At 35.9% G+C, this 24,915-nt stretch overlaps 1 protein-coding gene across 1 annotated transcript in view; it reads right to left on the minus strand.

The window, feature by feature from the left end:
* The window catches only part of kay (transcription factor kayak), a 265,831-nt gene extending 241,120 nt beyond the window's left edge, over positions 1–24,711 (minus strand). The window contains exons 1-2 of the mRNA XM_067762714.1: positions 24,564–24,711; positions 5,823–7,159 (exon numbers count right to left, since the gene is read on the minus strand). Coding sequence (XP_067618815.1) covers positions 5,823–6,665 — 843 coding nt within the window. The 5' untranslated portion in view covers positions 6,666–7,159; positions 24,564–24,711. The remainder of the gene's footprint in view (positions 1–5,822; positions 7,160–24,563) is intronic.
* Between the last annotated feature and the right edge of the window lie 204 nt (positions 24,712–24,915).

Consider the following 24,915-nt stretch of genomic DNA (forward strand, 5'->3'; position numbering starts at 1 on the left):
CTCTTCCAATTTGCGTCGTGCTCCTCTTGATTTTCCCTACAAATTGGCCGGACGGGACCTACATGCTTTATGCCGACTCCGAACGGCATCTGCAAGGCGGATGAGTTTTCACTGAGAGCTTTTCATGGCAGAAATACACCCGGAGCGCTTGCCAAACACTGCCGAGGGGCGACCCCGCTTAGAAAAATTGTCTTCTAATTGAAAAATCTTATTTCTAAAATTTTGATGTTGCTTTGCCCGGGAGTTGAACCCAGGGCATACGGTGTGATAGGCGGAGCACGCTACCATCACACCACGGTGGCCGCCGAAAACGCTATTAGTAATGACATATTACGCTTTGAATAAATTATTTTTCAATTAATGTTTCATGTAATTTTTAAAAATAGATAAGCTTCTGAAGTCTTTGTACAGGTTTACAAGTAGGATATGTTTGAGAAAAAAACCATTCCTTTCTCCTTCTAACACACTGCCCTTTGATACTTCGGTCAGTGTCAAACTAGCGTGGAACGCAGTGGAACCTGCGCGGAACATGAGTTTGACACTGAACGAAGTGTCAAAATTACCGTGGTTGCTGTCGTCAAAAGCGACGCAGGGAAACAAAAATAGGAGCGGAATTGCTGTGATGGTACATTTGTTTGAACGAATTTAGTATCAAAATGTAAAGTGCACCCATATGGGTCCTACAGAAAATTATACAAAGTCTTTGATTGGAGTATCTGAGGACGCGTTGTTATTCCAGTATTAAAAATACAACCACGGGTGCTAAGTTTTTCTACCCGTTCAAAAGTTCTCCGCGAAAAACAGTTTGAAACCGTGGTCGACTGCAATAACCCGTCCAAAAATGTGAAAGAGGTATGAAAAGACGCGTTTTGTCCTGGTATAGATAATCCAAAGGCGAAAACGTGTTCGGATTATTGAAACAGTGGCCAAAACACGTATATTAACCCATATATGCCCAGCGCCCCATTTTTAAAACGCCTTGTATTTAAAAATTATTTAATAAGCTAGCGAAGCAATATCAGTAAATAGTTCAGGTTGGTATTTTTGTAATAAGTGGCAACACCAGCACGTGCTTTGTTTCCAATGTAACCTTAGTTTATTTATCAAAGTAGTGAAGAGTGATTGGTGTTTTGCACGAATTACGATGTCGCGAAATAATAAGTAAGTTTGATTGGTTCTTTTTATACCAATGTGATAGCTGTTTTTGGTTTGTGGTTTTGGCTAATAATTTTATCTATGCAAAATGCCAAACTAAAATAAACAAATGTGCATATTGTTTCTGTGAAGTTTTGTGAGCGATGATTTGCGACGCCCCATTTTTGAAGCGCGGAGCACAGCTGCTCACATGATTTTGTAAAAACTTTTTAAGAAAATTTGTTCAGAGTTAGTGGATATATCCATTCATTTGCGCTTTCTTTCGTTCGAATTTTTCAAATTTATATGGGGATTCCGTAATCGATAATTCAGGTTAACTGTTAATGATATAATCGACATATTAGACAATGAAGACGATATTTGGATGCCGCTGTCTACATCTACTCTCCCGAAAATCACTTGTCATCACTTAACAAGTGTTAACAAGTGGATAGTGACGAAGACGACGCTGTTGAAGGAGATTTGAATATCTGCCAGGAAATCAATTTCGAGCTGAAGGACAGGACAGGAGGGGATAGTGACGAAGACGACGCTGTTGAAGGAGATTTGAATATCTGCTAGGAAATCAATTGCGAGCTGAAGGATAGTTACAGATAATAAGAAAAAGTGACATTGGGCGGCAAGATGAATCAGATTCGGATGATGATAACGTTCCTCTATCACAACTGAAGCTATGCTATCAAGACCAAGAAAGTTAAAGGCGAAACCACCTCTAGAGAGGGAATGGCAAAACAAAGGCCTTCCAACATATGAAAAGCAAGTTTGGAGTAAGCCTGACTTTCTCAACTATTTTAGAAGTGGGTATTGTTCTTATTCAATATGTCGAATGTTTGGGATACCGGTGCTGATACATATCATCCTGGTGTTGCTAATTCTATGCCTGGAGTACGGTTTGAGCAAATTCTAAGATATACGCACGTAAGCGACAATACTTCATTCGATCCGGGTGATAAGTTTACAAAGATTCGGCCATTGTGGGATAAACTAAATACCGATTGGATGACATATTTCTCGCTTTTTGCGGATATAAGTAATGATGAATCTATGATACAATATTATGGGCACCATAGCACTAGACAGCATATCCATGGAAACCCGATCCGATTTGTTTATAAGATTTGGAGAATGGCAAATCGACTTTGATATCTGGTTCAAGCTGAACCTTATAAAGGAGCCTCCACTGTTCATAATAATCGCGACCTAGGAGTTGGTGGTCCATCGTTACAAATTTGATTTCTAAACTACCAGACGAATTCAAAGTTCACGTTTATATCGATAACTTTATATTACTTTAATCTGGGCATCGTATTTAAATAACTCCATTTTTTACTAAGTGAAATCTGTGCTGAATTTATAATCTTTTTTAATAAAATAAAGTTCATAATTTGTTTTAAACTCAGTTACTTAATACATTTTCATTGATATCTGGCATGACCAGCGCCCCAATCGTGTTCTTAAATCACTCGGACATTGGGGTCTCTTAGCACACCCATATTGTACAATTCACTTAAAAATTTTAGTATCAAAAAGTTGGGATTATATGGGTTAATGCCTCCGACGGTTTTGGTCGTGATTTAGCAATCGTCCACGGTAATAAAGTATCACAATTTGATAACTAAAATTGTCCAAAACAAATGAGGTTTAAAACGTGATGTAGTTAAGTGCTCGTTTGAAAGTAAATAAGGGTATTTCTATGTAATTTACAATTAAATTTTTACTCAGTTTTCGTTAGCAGCTACTACACTTTTTGTGAACCTAAGAAGTACAACAGTGCGGAATAGCATCCACAAAAAAAAAAAAAAAAACGAAAAAGAACAAGCATTTTGATCCGGTGAGCGTGGCTGTGTATGTGCGTGCTGCTACATATCCTACTTGTAAACCTTTACAATTTACAATGTTCTGAAGTCATGCCTTTAACAGAGAGAAAAATTATTAACAACGAAGAGCTATGTATGTACGTAAAAAACTGTTGTTAGTTACATAAAGTTGAGTTTCTCACAGGATCATTATTAAGAGTCCTTATTGTGAAATTTCTTGAATCCTACTCGAACAGCAGAACTAAAATGCGCAGATATATGTTAAGCCAGCTCTGAAACTGAGTTAGGGGGTAATTGCGAAACTGTCCCATAGATTTATGGTCGCTACCACTGGCTTAACGACGAGCATCAGAGGCTTTTAATTTATGAGCTGCAGAAGATCTATAAATCTATGAACATAATGCATCGAGTAAATGCCCAACAGCTTACCTTGCTGGTTCATGTCTGATATGCTATCGACTTATCAATCCCGTGTTCGAGCGAAGGGGAGACCGTCAATAACCTGACGGGAGAAGCCTGGTCTCCGATGACCCAAGCAGTTAGGCGCCAATAAACAATGTCCCTCATATTGATGCCATGGTAAACTCTTTGCAAGTTACCCATTATAAACCGATAACCAGCAGCGGCGGATTTAAGTTTAATGGGGCCCCTGGGCACCAATGATGTTGAGGCCCCTTTGCAAGGGATTTAAAAGGGAAATAAATAAAAAAGACGTATAGGTAGTTAGGTTCATTATATTATTTATTACCTATAATCATAGGAAGCGTTTCCGTGCCTTTTTTTCAGCAAAAGATTTTATTATATCATCAATATTAATATCACCTACAACGTCACGCTCCATGCTTATAATAATTAAATTATTCAATATTTTTTGAGTCATCGATACCCTCAAGGAATCATTGACTAGATTTAATTTGGAAAAAGGCCTCTACAGTACAGTTAGGATAGGATAGGATAGGTTAGGTGGTAGCTGCCCTGATAAGGATAGCTCACTTGGACAACACGAAGGTCCGTTGTGATACCACATACACCAAAAATAACGGTGACCTAGATCCAGCTACTTAGAGAATCGTTGGGTAGCAACGATAAAGCTCCGAATGATACCGATCTCAACTTTGGATATATCCTCGGGAGATTCAAGTGAGTCGCGACCGAAGTACTTTCGCCTAATTCTGGCAAAAGCTGGACAATCAAGCATAAAGTGATTTGGTGATTCCACCTCATCATCCTCCATACAGCTGCAGCAGGATGGAGTTTCCAGTATATTGAGACGTACCGCATGGATACCCATGGGACAGTGCCCTGTCAAAACCCCAATGACCATTGATAGGTGAGCCTTAGTGAACCCAATTATTTCAGCAGACCTCCTGCCATCCACTTTCGGCCAGAAAGATCTTGCTACCCTGCAAGACGTGGTATCCGCCCAACGTTTGCTGAGCTGATTCGAGGCCCAGCTATGGAGGAGCAATCCACAGGTGGCCAGCGGGATCCCGAAGTCCCTACAGCCATCTTCATCCGGTTCAGTTGTACCGATGCGGGCTAAGAGTACGTACAGTTACTTATCAATAAAGTTAAATAAATTCTTAAAACCATTTCAGTATTCGGGAAAGTTTCTCGGAATCCCTTTTCAATTATGAAGGAGTACATCGCTTGTTCTATGCTGATCCCAGCTTCAGGTTCGAATCCAAGCAATTCAGAAAAAAAATTTTGGAATAAAAGAAATTCCATTTCTAAATTAGAGTCAAGATCATTCTTGTAAATATTAAGTAACTTTTTAGCACTCTCTGCTAATTCACAAGGAGTTGAATTATTAAGTTTTTGAAATATTTAATTATGTATGACATATTTAATTTAATTAGGATTCATAGGATGGAAAAAATGACTTTGATTTATGATTTTATACTGGCAGTGGCAGATTTATAGGGGGCTACATGATGGTGCTATAGGTTCGAGACCCACCGTCTGCAGGTGGCCTCCTGTGACCTGGCACTCTCTAAATTATACTTTGTTAAATCACGAACAGTCGGCGGAGAAATACTATACAATTATAAAAAAAATACTTTGTTAAACCACGAAAGAGTGAGAGAGAAATATTATGTTTTATTTTTTGATTATTTTAAAATATTTCTCCATCTTTTATTTGTTGAAGTATTGTTTTTTTTATTATAATTTCATAGTATTTCAGATTTTTCCCCTGTCTGTTACAGGTTTAAGGGTTAAGAGTTAGGATTTATTTATTATAATTTATTAGTATTTCTCTTCCGCCTGTCTGAGCCCGGGAGGGCCCCTTCTGAATTTCAGTCTCGAACCACACGCAGTTTTAATCCGCCACTGTTCTGTGGGGGCCCCTACCTTGTGGAGCCCTTGGGCACGTGCCCCAATTGCCCTTATATAAATCCGCCGCTGATAACCAGTCTACGTCATATTTTACAACATTTATGCAATACACATCAAATATCAAATAAACACAAGACTCCTCCTTTTATTCACCTTCAATAATATTATCGTTAAGACTTTAATGAACTCAACATCAACATATGTACATACATATGTACGTCTTTTAAAGTCCAACCCATAAAATGGGCGGCAACCGTCAAAAGGCAAATGTTGCAATAAAATCTACATGTGAAAGCGAAAAGCATCAAGAAAGTCAACACTTAGACGTAAAACAATAAAGAAATAAAAACGACAATAAACAAGCAAATATAAAAAGCAACACCAAATTTAACACCCGCCAATAACAATAATGGCAAACAAGTCGACAAATCAGAATGCAGACGCAAACAACGAACGAGTAAATTAGTTTAAGTGAAAATGATTTGTTGCGTTACAAGCCCGCCGGTGACTTACCCTTTGTTGTTGTTGTTGTTGCTGATGATGCTGGTTAAGCTGATGATGCTGTTGGTTGACATTACGTACTGCTGCTGCAGCAACTGCCGCAGCTGACAATTGTTGCTGAAGTGTACGAACTGCCACAGATTGTGTAGCAGCAGGCGACGTTGAGGTTTGCAGTTGAGATTGCGCTGTGATGGTAGCTGTTGTGTATGGTGGACGCATCATTGTTGATATGTGTTGTTGTTGTTGTTGAGGTGAATGTTGTTGTTGTTGTTGGTAATCTTGTAATTGTTGCGGTGAACGTTGTTGTTGATAATCTTGCTGCTGCACACGTGACGCATAGTAGCAACTGCTCGCCGAACCAGGTGATAGCGCAGCAGCGCGCATATGTTGCTGGGTTTGTTGTTGCAGTGGTTTTTGTTGCAATTGCTGAGCACTAGAGGTATGAGGATTGTGGGGAGTTATTGCTGGCGTAGCATAATTGGCATATGCATGTTGCTGCTGCATGTATGTGGCGGATAGTCGTTGTTGATTTTGTTGCTGAGAAGTTGCTGAGTTGTTGTTGTTGCTATGTTGCAACAATGAATGATGTGTGCGATTCGTATCAGTAATCCAATTGCTAATGCGCGCCTGTTGTTGATGATGCAGCTGTTGTTGGTGTTGCTGTTGCTGTTGCTGTTGCAGCTGTTGTTGTTGCAGTAATTGTTGCATATGCTGCTGCTGTTGTTGATGTTGTTGCAGCAATGCCGTAGTCATCGCATTTCCATTGCTATGCCAGCTGTTGTATGGAGGTTTATGCGCGTTGATGTTGTTGCTGTTATTGTTATTGCCGCTATTACTATGACTATTGTTATGCATTTTTTATACAATAATTTGTAGCGCGAAAGCTACTTTTAAACTTTATAGTTTTCTTTTTTGGTTTGTTACTGCTAATTTTTGTATGTTATTGGCGGGACTTCAGGTACTTTTTTCAATTTTGAATTTCGTATCTCTTTACACAATTTTTTTCTATAGCGGTTACGTTCTTTTCACTTTTTATATTTTTTTTAGCTTTTTGTACATTTTTTTGTTGCTCTCGTCTGTGCACACTTGCGACGCGACACGGACACTCCCTTTTTTAACACATGCAACTCGATTTCGAATGCTGCAGCTGTACACGAGCCTTAAATGTTTCACCCACACAACAACTTTTTCACATTTTTATTTATTTTTTTTTTTTTTTGCTGTACCTTTTTGAGCTTATTTGTGTATTTTGTTGTTAAATATTTTGCAGTTTTACTCGATTTTCGGTAAAAGTTAATTTTTTGCCAGCTCCTTCACTTTTGAGTCTCTTTTTATACATGCCAGTGTTCCTAAATAAGAGTTTTTTTAAAAAAGTACCCTGTTTCTCACTGAAAGAATTTTAATACTCAATAAGGTAAGATTTCTCTCTGACTTACATATTTACGTCTCTTTTTAAGTAACATTTATTTATATTTTGTTCATTTGTTAAAAAATACCTACACCTTTTCGAACTGTTTTTCAGAAACAAAGAATTGTTTTTCAGAAAAGCAGAAATGAGTTTCACAAATGTTGAAATGTGTTTCAGAAAAAAATCAACTGGCTTTCATATATTCCATTTGTTTCTCAGAAAATTAAATTTTTTTCCAGAAAAGTCATGAATATTTCAGAAAAGGCCAATTGTATTTAAGATTTATGAAAATTATTTCAAACAACTTCAAATGTATTTTATAAAACCCCAAATGTGTTTCGGACGATGAAAAACGTATTTCCGAATAAATCAAATGTTTTAAAAAAATCGAAAGCGTATTTCAGAAAATCGTAAATGAATTTCAGAAAAAATTCAACTGTATTTCAGATATTCGAATTGTTTTTCAGAAAACTAAATTTTCTTTTGTAGAAAGGGTCGTATTCATTTATTAAAAAATACCTAGATCTTTGGAACTGTATTTCAGAAACAACGAATTATATTTCAGTAAAGCACAAATGAATATCAGAGAAGGTCAAATGTATTTCAGAAAAATCCAACTGTTTTTCATCTTTTCGAAACTTATTCCAGAAAACCTTAAATGTATTTTAGAAAACTGCAAATGTTTTTCAGAGCATGGAAAAAAGTGTTTCAAAAAAAATCAAATATATTTTGGAAAAGCCCAAATGTATTTCCGAAAATTTTAAAAATTTTTCAGAAAACACAATAGTACATGTTTTAGGAAAGCAACATTTGTGTCGAAAATTCAAATTTCAATAAACTCAGGTAAAAATTAATTTGTGACTGTGATTCGTAATATGAAAAATTAAATAGTTTTTATCAAAAGTTAAGGGTATTCTGGTGCTCTGCAACGCCGGTCTCCGTCAAGAGATCGGTGATATATGCACATCAAATGTGCTACCGATGGAGATGCGTTGTGGCTCATTCAATAATGGGAGGGCTGCATAAAGAATTAACCAATTCCACGACTTTGGGCAACATTTTGAGAGATCTAGGTGCGAAGTTGTACGAAGCGTGTTATAACAGATCAGCTATTGTTTTAGGTCTGCGAAGGCACTGTCCATTGCTAAGTTCAAGTAAAAATTCATGGTTTCCTAGCATGAATGTACCAGGAGTAATTGAAAAATGTTTGTAATATATGTAGAATAGGTTATTCTACAAAGAAAAAACATGGTTGCAATAACTGATTGTTCTCGTGCTATACAATACTCAACTACTTTTATAGACTGTGGTATTACGTGACAGTTGGAATTTAATAAATTTTTATACCATTCATGAACATGAAATGGTATATTAAGTTTGGTCCGATATTTGTAACATTGAGAAATATCGAAGATAGACTCACCATTAAGTATACCGAATTGGTCAGGGCGACGAACTGATATAGCCATGTCCGTCTGTCTGTTTGAACGCAAACTAGTCCCTCAAATTTTGAGATATCTCAATGAAATTTGGCACAAGGATGTATTTTTGTATTATATTAGACATTTGCCGGATCCGGTAGGATCGGACCACTATAACATATATCTCCCATACAACCGATCGTTTGACGATTTTGGTCATTCCTGCCGCAATTTTGAAAGTATAAACGTGAAACTCGGTGATATATATTCTAATATATCATAGAAGATATCCTTAAAAAAATCACTTTGATCGCAGCTATATATAGTATATATCCCATACAACCGATCGTTCAGATAGAAAGATTTTTGGCCATTTCTCCCTTAATTTAGAAAGTATAAACGTGAAACTCGGTGATATATATTCTAATATATCATAGAAGATTTTCTGAAAAAATCACTTTGATCGGAGCTATATATATTATATATCTCGTACAACCGATCGTTCAGATAGACTGATTTTTAGCAATTTCTCCCTTAATTTGCAATATAAAAACCTTAAACTTGGTGATATTTATTCTAATATATCATACAAGATTTCATGAAAAAATCATTTCGATCGGAGCTATATATAAAATATATATCCCATACAACCGATCGTTCAGATAGAAAGATTTTTAGCCATTTCTCCCTTAATTCCCAATATAAAAACGTGAAACTTGGTGATATTTATTCTAATATATCATAGCAGATTTCCTGTAAAAATCAATTCTATCGGAGCTATATGTATATAGTATATACCAATCCCATACAACCGATCGTTCAGATAGAAAGATTTTTGGCCATTTTTCCCTTAGTTTCCAATATAAAAACGTGAAACTTGGTGATATTTATTCTAATATATCATAGAAGATTTCCTGTAAAAATCAATTCTATCGGAGCTATATATAATATATATCCCATACAACCGATCGTTCAGATAAGGGTTTTTTTGCCATTTTTTATTTTATATTTATCTTAAAAATCGTTTAGGTATGTACATATATTCATTATATATTTCTTATCTTATACATCCGATTATTTGGAGATTACGAATGGGATAAGATTATTGTTCAGCCCCATTCATGAAAGGTATGAAGTCTTCGGCACAGCCGAAGACAGTCCCGTCCTTACTTGTTTTAATGTTATTTAATTCTCTGCTTCTGTCATACTATTAACTTGGTTAACTTTTTATTTAAAATTAAGTGTCATTTTTGATGACTGCTTATGAAATACCTGAGACTTTCTGAAATTCTTTTGCGTTTTTCTAAAATACATTTGAAATTTTCTGATATTTACTTGAGCTTTTTCGAAACACAATTAAATTGTCTGAAATACTTCGGTTCTTTACCGAATTACAGTTGGAAACAGTGTAATTTCGCGTCCCCTATTTATATATATGTAGATGAATTATTTTAGCCCAAATCCGTTTTGCATTCTTTCGCCAAAAGTCTTTCCTGTAGTAATTTTAAATTTGTGGTATTTTGCCTTTTTTGGTTTTAAAATAATTGAAAAAAGTGTTAAAATATATTTTTGGCGTGAACTCCCAATGACCTGGAAGTTTCGTTGTAGTCCCGAGATGATCGGGCTAGTACCTTACAGGTGCTCGTTACTGTAAACCCAAAACCTTCGGGGAGTGTCTTTGTCTAAAGCAAAAAATTACTGTTCCGTTTCTGTGGTCTGCCACGATCTTTTTACAACGATTTTCTGGGACCACTCGAGTGAAATTTTCTAGCTAATAATTGCCAAGGGCATTATAACACTCTATATAAGTCTTTAATGTTTATACTCAGTTGAGCAGAGCTCACAGAGTATATTAAGTTTGATTGGATAACGGTTGGTTGTACATATATAAAGGAATCGAGATAGATATAGACTTCCATATATCAAAACGTCCGTCCGTCCGTCCGTTAACACGATAACTTGAGTAAATTTTGAGGTATCTCGATGAAATTTTGTATGTAGATTCCTGAGCACTCATCTCAGATCGCTATTTAAAATGAACGTTATCGGACTATAACCACGCCCACTTTTTCGATATCGAAAATTTCGAAAAATCGAAAAAGTGCGATAATTCATTACAAAAGACAGATAAAGCGACGAAATTTGGTAGATGAGTACAACTTATGACGCAGAATAGAAAATTAGTAAAATTTTGGACAATGGGCGTGGCACCGCCCACTTTTAAAAGAAGGTAATTTAAAATTTTGCAAGCTGTAATTTGGCAGTCGTTGAAGATATCATAATGAAATTTGGCAGAAACGTTAGTCCTATTACTATATGTACGCCTGATAAAAATTAGCAAAATCGGAGAAGGATCACGCCCACTTTAAAAAAAATATTTAAAGTAAAATTTTAACAAAAAATTTAATATCTTTACAGTATATAAGTAAATTATGTCAACATTCAACTCCAGTAATGATATGGTGCAACAAAATACAAAAATAAAAGAAATTTTCAAAATGGGCGTGGCTCCGCCCTTTTTCATTTAATTTGTCTAGGATACTTTTAACACCATAAGTCGAACAAAAATTAACCAATCCTTTTGAAATTTGGTAGGGGCATAGATTTTGTGACGTTAACTGTTTTCTGTGAAAATGGGCGAAATCGGTTGATGCCACGGCCAGTTTTTATACACAGTCTTCCGTCTGTCCTTCCGCATGACCGTTAACACGACAACTTGAGCAAAAATCGACATATCTTTAATGAACTTAGTTCACGTGCTTATCTGAACTCACTTTATTTTGGTATGAAAAATGAACGAAATCCGACTATGACCACGCCCACTTTTTCGATATCGAAAATTACGAAAAATGAAAAAAAATTCCATAATTCTATACCAAATACGAAAAAAGGGTTGAAACATGGTAAGGTAATTGGAATGTTTTATTGACGCGAAATATAACTTTAGAAAAAACTTTATAAAATGGTTGTTACACCTACCATATTAAGTAGAAGAAAATGAAAAAGTTCTGCAAGGCGAAATAAAAAACCCTTAAAATATTGGCAGGTATTACATATATAAATAAATTAGCGGTATCCAACACACGGTATCCACATTTTGGTCGATATCTGGAAAACGCCTTCACTAATACAACTACCACCACTCCCTTTTAAAACTCTCATTAATACCTTTAATTTGACACCCATATCGTACAAACTCATTCTAGAGTCACCCCTGGTCCACCTTTATGGCGATATCTCGAAAAGGCGTCCACCTATAGAACTAAGCCCCACGCCCTTTTAAAATACTCATTAACACCTTTCATTTGATACCCATATCGTACAAACAAAGTCTAGAGTCACCCCTGGCCCACCTTTATGGCGATATCTCGAAACGGCGTCCACCTATGGAACTAAGGATTACTCCCGTTTAAAATACTCATTCACACCTTTCTTTTGATACCCATATTGTACAAACAAATTCTAGGGTCACCCCTGCTCCACCTTTATGGCGATATCTCGAAAGGGCGTCCACCTATGGAACTAAGGATTACTCCCTTTTAAAATACTCATTAACACCTTTCTTTTGATACCCATATTGTACAAACAAATTCTAGGGTCACCCCGGGTCCACCTTTATGGCGATATCTCGAAACGGCGTCCACGTATGGAACTAAGGATTACTTCCTTTTAAAATACTCATTAACACCTTTCATTTGATACCCATATCGTACAAACGCATTCTAGAGTCACGCCTGGTCCACCTTTATGGCGATATCTCGAAACGGCGTCCACGTATGGAACTAAGGATTACTCCCTTTTAAAATACTCATTAACACCTTTCTTTTGATACCCATATTGTACAAACAAATTCTAGGGTCATCCCTGGTCCACCTTTATGGCGATATCTCGAAACGGCGACCACCTATACAACAACCACCACTCCCTTTTAAAACCTTCATTAATACCTTTAATTTGATACCCATATCGTACAAACACATTCAAGAGTCACCCCTGGTCCACCTTTATGGCGATATTTCGAAACGGCATCCACCTACAGAACTAAGGCCCACCCCCTTTTAAAATACTCATTAACACCATTCGTTTGATGCCCATATTGTACAAACAAATTCTAGGGTCACCCCTGGTCCACCTTTGTGGCGATATCTCGAAACAGCGTCCACCTATGGAACTAAGGATTACTCCCTTTTAAAATGCTCATTAACATCTTTCGTTTGATGCCCATATTGTGCAAACAAATTCTAGGGTCACCCCTGGCCCACCTTTATGGCGATATCTCGAAACGGCGTCCACGTATGGAACTAAGGATCACTCCCTTTAAAATACTCATTAACACCTTTCATTTGATACCCATATCGTACAAACGCATTCTAGAGCCAATCCTGATCCACCTTAATGGCTATATCCCTAAATGGCGTCCACCTATAGAACTATGGCCCACTCCCTCATAAAATACTCTTTAATGCCTTTTGTTTGATACATATATCATACAAACACATTCCAGGGTTTCCCTCGGTTCATTTTCCTACATGGTTATTTTTCCTTATGTTGTCACCATAGCTCTCAACTGAGTATGTAATGTTCGGTTACACCCGAACTTAACCTTCCTTACTTGTTTTATGTTAACTTTCTGAAAAGGAGAAAATAATGTTCACTACTAGTCCAACTATAGACCAGTCTAAAAAATGCAAAATAACGGGCGAATTTAGCATCGATTTTCATTTTACGTTACTGAACAAGAGAACAGTGAGATATTTTTTAAAGAGACAGCATTTTTTTTAACCTTTATGCACACTTTTGGGAAGCTCTATATTTCTTCTCTGTAAAAGCAAAGATATTATAAATCAAATTTCACCCAACGTAGTTACGGGCCTATGAGTGTGCCAGGTCAAACAAAAAAAAAAAGGTTTTTATACGTAACTCGAAAATTTGGAGGCCTTTGAAAAATTACTTAGCCTAATTTGTTTTCTACACGACGAGGCCTTAAAAAAATAACATCCTGCATGATTATTTTTTGGTGCCGCACAGTGTAATAAACGAATTCTGTTCCAGATCGGGACAACATTCTTTTTGTGTGTTTGGAAGGATCCACTTTATAGATTTTTGAATTGAGTAATATGCGTATAATGCTAGAGTACCCGCCTATATTTCAAAAGTGGGCCTCGCTTCCCCTCTTCACTCCCTGTTTCATTCTCTTAACTTTATCCTCCAGTTTTCTTCTTATTACTGTCCATCCCGTATAGCATTCATCTTCCTCCCACTCCAACTACCGCACCCACTTCCACTTCCACTCCTACTTGCACTCTCACTCTTACTTCCACTCCTACTCTCACTTCCATTCCCACTCCTACTTCCATTCCTAGTCCCACTGCCACTTCTACTCCCAGTTCCACTCCCACTCCCTCCACCTATCTCACCCCAACTTCCTTATATATTTATTCTCTATACCAAATATGTATTACCTTTTATTTTTTATGGCCCGCTTGCAGACGGCAAGTTACATTTTTAAATAGGAGTTAACCTGACACGAGGAGTTATACTCATACGTTTTTTAAATATTTTTTAATTAACTCTGAGCTAAAAAAATAACTTGCCGTTTCAAGTAGGCTTAAGTTTCTCAAATTTTAAATTGGTTAAAGTGCTATCCTTTTATCGAATTAAGAGCAAAACGCACCATAAATTATTTTTTTTGGAATATGTCGGTCCTTGGAGCACCAGAAAAGTTTCTTAAATGATAAAACCGTCAAAGAGGTACCGTGTGCCCAATTTCAAACAAATCGCACCATAAATACGATCTGTTAGCCGGGACCAAACAAAGAAATTATTAAATACGGACTTTTATTTTTCTAAGACATAAGAAAAGTCCGGCCCTATAACTATGAAAGGGCACGTCGAAATGAAACGAATATTTTTCTTACAGAATCCTTTTTGTTTCAACAGACAGCAGTGTATCAATATCTCAATTGGGTCAAACTTTATGGCGAGAAACCAGGGGCAGGTTTACTGTGGAAAAGCATAAGTATTAACCTGGCTGGATTTGTATGGACGAAAGTTAACCTATATCGCGCCATCGATTTTTTTTCGATAGGATTTGAGCTCAGGAAAAAAAGTTCCACTACGCATACACAAAAAAATAATTTTCGAGCCTGCGAAAAAAAAATGGCGAAAGAGTAAATTTTTCGACCAAAACACTCCCCAAAGCCAAAAAAACTGTTGTAAAAACGTTGGCGATAACAGTTTTTTGAAAAAAAAAAAATATTTTTTGGGTTTTTGGGAGTGTTTTGGTCGAAAAATTTACCCTTTCGCCATTTTTTTTTTCACAGGCTCGAAAATTATTTTTTTGGGTATACGTAGTGGAACTTTTTTTTTCCTGAGCCCAAATCCTATCGAAAAATCGATGGCGCGATATTAGTTAATAAATCAACCCAGTCTAACATGAATTTGAAGTGTCCCAACAGGTTTGAAATCAGGGTTGGGCCGGTAAACTGATTACATTGTTTACAGCAATTGTTTACATGTAAACAATGTAATTGTTTACAAGCTAATTGTTTACGTAACAATTCGTTTTTGTAAACAATTGTAAACAATTCATTTGTTTGCTTTTTTTATGAGTCAGAAACAATCTACTACTAATTAAGCATTTTCACTATTTTTCAAACAGTTTTCCAAGCTTGTAAAAAAATAATAAAAAAATACGCTTTAATATTTAGTATTTTAATATTTTTTATTATTTTCACTGTCCAATTCTTCATTGTTTTGGTCAACTTTCATTTTATAATAAATAAAAAGTAACTTTTTGGACCTTTCAAATTGGTCTTGTTGACTTGACAGTTTACAATATAAGTTGAAATGACATATGTTGGTAAATGTTTACAATTGTTTACATTATTTACAATTGTTTACAATTGTTTACAGTGAAAGTATAAACAATCCAATAAATTTTGTAAACGCGCAACCCTGTTTCAAATCCAGATATTTAGGAGAATCGATTTGTAAAAATTATTTTTATTTGGGTGAGCCGTTGCTAAGTTATGGGGCCGTATTTTTATTCTGTCGTTTAAAAATAAAACTCGACAAGCACTTTCCCATGGCGCTATTACCATGGCCATTATAAAGTTCCTTGAGTAGATATTTCTAGAGGCTTTTAACTTATTATAGATGAGTTTAACGCAAGCATATAGATGAGTTTAACTATTGCACGTATTTGTATGGAGAACGGTAGAATGAGCGACATTGCGCCATCTGATATTGAAAAGTAGCCAACTCCCAAATTTTGTTGCAAGCAAACAATAAGAAGAAGAATTTGACATTTGCTTTGGCTAAGGGTGTTGGCACACTTTGCAAGTGAAATTATTTTTCCCACTGATTGGTAAATTTTCTAACATTTTTCGCAATTAAAAACTGCAATATAACAATCGAATATGACACAAAATATTGTGGCGAATGTTGAGATCACTAGACTGTTAGTAAATAATCACGCAACGACAAAAAACATGAAGCAAGACACACTTGTATACATGAATACATCGGTCATCATTTATACACATACATACAAGGCAACGAAGAGATATCTTACACACATACATGTGGTCATCAGCCGAAGTTGTTAGTCACACATACACACGTATATTATATGTAACTCAATTACCAAGCAGGAGATACAGCAGTTCTAGAAGGCGAAACGTCCAGACTTTAGTAGAAATATGCGAATGAAGCAACGGAGAGTATAAAAGCAGCGCAAGCTGGGTAGACAGTATTCAGCTTTGATTTAAACACGCTGTTGGGAGGTACGTGGTATTGAAGTATAATTGTACTATAACCAAGTAGACTAAATAAAAACCATATTGCAATACTGAATATTGGAGTAATTTATTCAACAGCTTAGCGATTCGAACGTTAGCAGAAAGTTTCAAATAAGCGGAATTTCCCAAAATTCATTACAATATGTTAGCAAGTATCTTTATTGTATTGGAGAATGTTTACAGTGCTTCGCGAAATTTTGTATGTGAATGGGCAAGGCGTAATAAACTCAATTGCCAAGTCTGAAGTTCCTTCATATTTACAAACGCAACATCTTGGTTAATTGTGGCGATGTTATTGGAATGCATAAGCTTGTGTTAAACGCATCTATATGAAAAATGTCTTTGTGCCCCGGCCCTAAGAAAGTTAACAGTTATATACTGAATTAAATTTATCCACATACATATGTATTTCAATTTGGTTAAGGGTTATACTGGCGCACTGGTACTTATTTATTCCTTGACACTCTTTGTGCTTTGTCTCACTTCTCTTTTATTGTTGTTATTGTGCATTAACGACCACCTGAGTTTCGTTTACAAAACAAACAAAAAACACAGCATAAAAATCACAAATTAATAAATTAAAGTTACCCACATATATTTCACTTCAATCTGTATGTTTGTTTGTTTGCCTTTGCCAAAAATGGCTGCTACTGCGCTTCCTTTTTTCCGTCTACAAATTTTTTGTTACCGCTAATTCGTAAACGCCGCATTAAAAGCGCAAACCGACATGTTCAACTCCAACCCGTAAAAGCACATATTCGTTAGCCTTTTAGCGTTCGCGAAAAAAAGGCGCGTGCGTACATTGATCTCCCACAACAGCGAATGCGATATGAGTGGTGGTTGATTTGAGCGCGCTTAAGCATATGAGCGCTGGGGTTGACGAGGCGCGTTGTGCGCACGATTACAGCTTTGTTTGGCGAACGATCAAAAGCAAAACAAGCGTTTCACAAAAAAAAAAAAAACAACAAGATACCTATTGCACAAAACATGCAAAAGTTAATAGTCAGCTAAACATAAGAGTACATGCTTGAGCCAAAAAAAAAAAAAACAAAACAAAAAATAAGGAACGAAACCGCAGCCCCTCCAACGCCATTAAGTAAACGCGCACGCTCTGTATAATAAAAAAACCGCACTTATGTGTTTTCAGTAACTATGACAAATTTTAAAAACTTCGCTCTTAAACGATCAATGAACTAACTACCCAATACTAAGTAACGTCCATTATACACTTCCTTCCGTCCTTACTCCAGCACAGTTCGAATTGAATTAAAATTCGAAATGAAAATTGAAATTTGATAAGCCTTACTTCAAACAATCGCTGCTGTGGCGGCAGTTATTGTGGCGCCGAATAATGTTTAGTGGACACTACATACATACACTTATTATGGACAATGGCGCCTAAGCCAATACCTGCGCTGAGATAGCGCACACTCGACGCGCGCTCTGTCATTGATTCTTGGCTGGACACAAAAAATGGCATCGACGCAAATTTCGTTACGCCGCAGTAGACGTTGATGTTGCTTTAGCATCAACCAATACAATGTTCGAAATGAGTATAGCGCACGAGTGGCCGCGTAGCATCGAACAGCATGCGGTGGCACTGCCGATATTAGGATTGACCTAAGTAGTATATAGCCTAAGCGTATTCCTCCTCGTTCCTAGTCGCTATAGGGATTTAATGGAGGCTTGAAAATACATCACAACACATTTAATCGTACCTATTGCTTGAAAACTATTTACATAATGGAGTGAGGCTGATCGACTTCGCCGGCGCTGGAAACATGGTAAATATGGCGAGGTACATGCATAAAAATATACATCAAGCTACAAAGGCTACAATCGAAAATTACTGCCAATGATTTCGCAACCTGACTCTCTCACACGCTCTCTGAGAGCTCAAGTCAACCTGACGGCCTAATATAACTAGCTGCAGAACTTAACCGATCTAGAACAATATCCTATAAGAGCGCGCAATTACTGGCGTATGCTGATGAATTTAATATCATTGGCCTGAATACCCGCGCCGTAAGTTCTGCTTACTCAAAATTGGAAAAATAAACGGAAACGATGGGGGGTTTGATGGTGAATGAGAACAAAACGAAGTACCTATTGCAAATGAAAATCTTGGTCTACAAATCACTTATCGTACCCTTCTTGCTATATGGTGCAGAAGCATGGAGTATGACAACATCAGATGAAGAGGCTCTGGGAGTGTTCAAGGGAAAAATTCTTCGACAGGTTTATGGACCTCTACTAGTTGGCGACGGAACCGCAGAAGATTTAATGATGTGCTGTACGAACTTTACGCAAATATCAATATGGTACAGCGAATTAAAACGCAGCGGGTACGCTGGCCGCCTATGGAAGCAGAGGAAGGGGGCGGCCCCACTCCGCTGTACCTAAGGACCAGGCGGAAAACGATTTAAATGTTCCTAGTGTGACCAATTGACATCAGTTTGTAGAACGAAGAAGCGACTGACGCGCCTTGTTGGACGGCTATAATCATTAAAACGGTTAAGCGCCAATTAAGTGAATAAGTAACTTCGAAAAATAACAATGAAAATACTCAGAAAAGGAAAAAATCTTACAGTTTCAAACAAATAGTCCGCAAGCTGCGTTCACAAAAACAGTCTACCGAAAGCCAAACATTTTTCGTAACACTATTGGCCTTCTTATCCTGCACTCGAATCTATGGCAAAACAAGAGAGCTTTCTCCCAAAATGGTATACTAGACATTTAACACTGTTGAGAAGCCAGTGCTATGCTTCCTTAGATTGGTGGCCAACGACCACGCAAAGAAAAACAATACAAAATTAATCAAACTGCATTGACTAGTGATCAACTGCTGATGCACCTATTGCCTTAGTAGAATACCTTCCTTCTCTCTTCTACTAGAGAAAGTGATTACACTTGCTGCAATAAGACTTCCAAATATCTCTGAGCTAAAGGGCGGAAACATGACAGATCATATAAAAGTATTAAGCAAATGCGTGGAAAATAGCGCAATGCAACTACGTGATGCAATGACTCCTGTGCTCAGAATCTTACTGAATTTTGCAATGTCCTTGTGGACAGAACTATTGGGGAAAGAGGTCATTCATATACCGACCCTGCCTCAGAGGTCAGGTACACGGATGGATAAAATTTTGACGAAGGCTGGTATGTATGGGCCGAACATCAAGAAATCTATACCAAATGGGATGCTACCACTATTTGTCAGGCAGAAATTTAGGCAATAGAACTTTACGGTAGATAATGTCTGCGTAGAGGTTTACCATCGTGGAATATCCTTGTTATGTCAGACATCCAGGCAGCCTTACGTACCTGACAGTCTAAGAAATTACTTCTAAGCTTTGGGATGAATACATTGGAGTCCTTAATTATCTGGGAGCCAAAAACTAGGTTATGTTAGAATGAGTTACAGGGCATCAGGTATATAAGGCAGACTACCTAGCCAAGCACGGTGCTTAGGCAGAATTCGATGATCCAGAGCCCCTCTGTGGATTAACAAAGGCACGCACTAAGGAAGCCATGAAGAAACTGGGAAACAAAGCAGTTCAGATAACACTGGATTGCATGCTCAGGGCAAAGACGGGGCCAACTGTATATAATTGCAGTAATGAGAGTATCAGTCAAACTCATTAATCCAAGCAAAGGGCGACCTATGAACTTTCACTGGGTACTATATGGGACACTGTAATCTACGAGGCCTAATATTATGAATAATTGGCTACTTTAGCAACCGTTTTCGGTATTTCGAAAAACTCAACTAGGCTGTCTCTCTCTGAACACTTCGTAACAAACAAACAAATGGATGAGGGGAAGGCGGTTCGATGTGGTCATTTCAAATCGTTCGATCCAATGGACCATCACACCGATAGTACTCTTCATCGTTTTAACAACTACACAACCTTCCACCCACTATTGCCAACAAATTATACTTTAAACTTAAGCATTGCACTTCTAAGCCAAGTTTTAATTCGCCGTAGGTAAGAAAAGGACCTTTAGGCACTAATGGTCGTAGCTGATAATGCGTAAAGTAGGAATCATATTTTTATTAGCGTTTCGGGGCCCCTCAGCTGTAATTATGTAGTCGGCTTCATCGAGTATCTCGTTGTTTTGCAATGAGGAGAAGTGTTCTTGAACCTTTCGTTACTCACCAAATTTTCGACTAAAATTTGAATGTACATCGATGCTGACTATAATTCAGGCATGCTTAACCAACGAAACGATATCATTTCGTTACGATAATCAACGTTAATAAACGAAACGAAGTCATTTCGTTTCGTTTATTAACGTTAAGATCGTCAAATTAACGTTATTTTGACGTTCTTAACGTTAATAAACAAAACGAAATGACTTCGTTTCGTTTATTAACGTTGATTATCGTAACGAAATGATATCGTTTCGTTGGTTAAGCATGCCTGCTATAATTGCGAGTAACGCGAGTAACGCGAGTAATTTCTATTGATAGTCATATACATATAAGACCAACTGAACCTTAACAAGGTTATGCTACGCCTAACATTTTTAGAAACTTCACGCGCCCGACTCTTTTATTTAATTGTCGGATCAACGCCCTAGATTGATGAGGAGTGTGATGACTAGTACCTAAGACCTACCTAATTATTTTCTAGCTGTTAGTATTATTATTACTTCATGTAAGTATTGTTTTCAATAAAACCGTTTAACTTAAATTTTTTTTTTTTTAATTATTTTATTTATTTTCCTTACAAAATGAGAGGTCAAGACCTCCATATTTCATACCGGTTCCTGACGGCAGATGAATTTTCACTGGGAAGCTTTCATGGGTTTCATGGGAGAAGTATACTCGGCGTGCTTGCGAAACCACTGCCGAGGGGCGACCCCGTTTAGAAAAACTTTTTTCTGACTTAAAAAGACCTTTTTTTAAATGCCATAAGTCGATCAAAAATCTTTTTAATCATTTAATGTTCGCGACGTATCCTTAAAATATATGGGGTATTCCATCCCATTTCGACCAATTTTGAAACCGACCCCTTTAGAATTGGCTGAAAGTTTTTCTTCTTTTTCTAGCTTACGAAAGACGTTTTTCAGAATTTTTTACACCGTTTTTGTTTTCAAAATGCTATAACTTTTTCAAAAATTGACCGTTTGGGATCTTTTTTTTTAATTTGTTTTTAAATGTACTTTTCGGAAAAAATACAAAAAAATTTTTAAAGTTTTTTTTTTTAATTTTTCAGTTTTTCGAGATTTTTCGAATTTCGCCATTTTTTTTTTCTCATAAAAAACTTTAATCAATTCTGCAATCATCCCCGCTAATCTAGTGGGCCGATTTTTTTTTTATATTTTTTTTTTATTTAATTGAAAAAATAATTTTCAAAAATAAAAATTATTTTTTTTTCAATTTTATTTATATAACAAAAAAATGTAAGAAAATGATTTTTAAGTATTCTTTTCTTTATATATTATGGTAATCTACGATTAAAATGACTCGCTTTCGGTGTCCAGCAACTGCATTAGGCCGGCATACACATACATTCGTATTCAATACTTATCTATGTTTATTAAAAATCATTTTGTTACATTTTTGGTTATATAAATAAAATTGATAAAAAAAAATTTTATTTTTGAAAATTTTTTTTTCAATTAAATAAAAAAAATATAAAAAAAAATCGGCCCACTCCAGGATTAGTGGGGATGATTGCATAATTGATTGAAGTTTTTTATGAGAAAAAAAAATGGCGAAATTCGAAAAATCTCGAAAAACTGAAAAACTGAAAATTTAAAAAAAAAACTTTTAAGCTTTTTTGTATTTTTTCCGAAAAGTACATTTAAAAACAAATAAAAAAAAATAGATCCCAAACGGTCAATTTTTGAAAAAGTTTATAGCATTTTGAAACAAAAACGGTGTTTTTTTTTTAAATTCATAACTTTTTTTGAGTTGGATGAAAAAAATTTGAAAAAATTCTGAAAAACGTCTTTCGTAAGCTAGAAAAAGAAGAAAAACTTTTAGCCAATTCTAAGGGGTCGAGTTCAAAATTGGTCGAAATGGAATGGAATACCCCATATATAAGAGCACACAATTTGGTATGTATATAGTGTTCGGTTTCGTCCAAACTTTTAACTTCTTTACTTGTTTTCTACTAATTTCAAAACATAAGAACTAATTTAAAAAATGCTTTTCACTTTTCATAAAAATTCCGAAGTACTCACTTGGATCGTGTATTCTTGATACTTTTTACTGAGTATGAGTACTAGCATCGATACTTTGATTTGAGTATATTATATGAGGCTTTACGATTTGTCGACGGTAAAAAAAAATATTTACTTATTTTCCTACACATATTTCAACCAAGAATAAAAATAAAAAAACAAAATTTTAAACACTTTTTTTATATAAAAGGACAAAAATCAGCGAAAATGTCCCCTTATATAAAGACATATTCTTGCTAAACTTTGATTTTTAAATTTTGACATAGATATTGCAAAAATATTTATGAGAAGTAAAAATATAAAAGTGGAGCGCACATTACTTGGATTGGAAAGTTGGTAGGAAAGGAGATATTATTAGTAAATCAATTGCGCACCACCTTTATATTTCTACTTCTTATAAATATTTTTGCAATTTCTATGTCAAAATTCAAAAATCAAAGTTTAGCAAGAATATATATTTATATAGGGAGACATTTTTCGCTGATTTTTGCCCATTTATATAAAGGAAGTGCTTAAATTTTTTTATTTTATTTTTATTTTCTCCTTTTCTTACATTTTCTCGGTGTCTTAACCTATCTGTTAAGTTTTACGCTTGTAGCTCAATGAGAACCTACATAAAAATCAATCCCAAAATTCCCTCCATTCCGTTTGATTTTTCTAAATATCTCAGTCTGTGCGCGCCCTAGCGAAACTTTTTGTATTGTGTCTAGCTCATCGAGATGTTACCTAAAACCCGGTTTCAACTTTCCAAATTATTATCTAATTTTTTCGATTCGTGCGCCACCTAACGGAATTTTTTTCTCCTTTTGTTCCTTTGTCACGGTGTCTTAACCTGTCTCTGAGGTTTCATGTTTGTAACTCAATGAGAAGTTACTTTAAAATCGATCTCAAAACACCAATTTTACAAATTCTTATCTAATTATTTCGATCCGTGCGCCACCTAACGGATGATTTTTTTCCTTATGTTGCATTGTCACGGTGTTCTAACCTATGTGTAAAGTTTCACGTTTGTAGCTCAATGAGAAGTTACTTAAAAATTTATTGCAAGATTTGTATGAAAAGCGGACAAACACTCAACCGACCTAATATAAAGGAAGTAAAAATGTATTACTTAATTAACTGGGTATGGGTGAACAACGCTGCTCCGAAACAGAAAATATACCACATCTCCTGGTTTCAGATTAGTCAACTTTACTTGGAATGATTACCTACATGAGAAGGACGATATCACTGTTGCAAACTTCTAGATGACAAACAAAACTAGTAACATATCTATATTCTAATTCATCTAGGTTAACCGATAATAATTGAAAAACCACTACCTTTTGGAAAAATTTGTGTACCTACCAATAAAGTAAATTATCGCGACACACAAAACTAAGTAATAATAGCCGTGTTTTTTAACACGCGTATATCCGTTTACGCTTAAACTTTATATGGACTGCTAAGCGACAAACTTTAAATACACCTCTGAAATTGCTGCGCATAAATTTTGTCCTACTAAATTTCAATACGCATTATACTCAGATGTAACTGAAATATGTATCTTTGTTTCACCCTCTGCACTAATTCTATGTATTCTATGTGTGTCTACAATTCATCGCAACTGATTCAGCTATATGTTATACCCTATGGACATCAGAGCGTTGTGTCTCCGCTTTTCGGTACACCCTGTTGCTGTAGCTAGTTGTTTAACCACAGCCGCTAGATGGGTCTCCTAAGCACTATCTAAACGACGATAGGCGTTTTTTTCACGCGCAAACGAAACGTATATGCGTGAAAAAAAACACGGCTAATAATAACAATAGGCGATATCAAATCAAGAGCTCAATAACACGATCGACTTATTTTACCCAAAAACACATACAGTGGTGTAACATATATACATATTCGATTCACACAATATTCAATACGCGTTTTTTCTTACTTGCGTTAAATTGTGAAATTAAATTTTCACAAAAGTTTTAATTATTTTTACTTAATACAAATTGTAGCCATATGATTTTTTTGTTTTTTATTTATATGGGCATATATACATATGTGTGTAGTTCACTCAATGCATTTCCCGTAACACTCACGATCACTTAAGCAAAACAATATTTCACGACTCATTTTTATATCTGGTGGGTGTTCCAAGTTCTTGGATTGGAATCATTTTCATATCTATGTATACATATATATGTATGTATGTATATATAAACAAATTATGTTACATTTAGAATCACTCACTACTATTTAAACCATATTTTATTTATATACTTGTTTTTTAATTTTTATTT

Source organism: Eurosta solidaginis, chromosome 1 (assembly GCF_040869045.1).
Source record: "Eurosta solidaginis isolate ZX-2024a chromosome 1, ASM4086904v1, whole genome shotgun sequence".
Taxonomy (NCBI): Eukaryota; Metazoa; Arthropoda; class Insecta; order Diptera; family Tephritidae; genus Eurosta; species Eurosta solidaginis.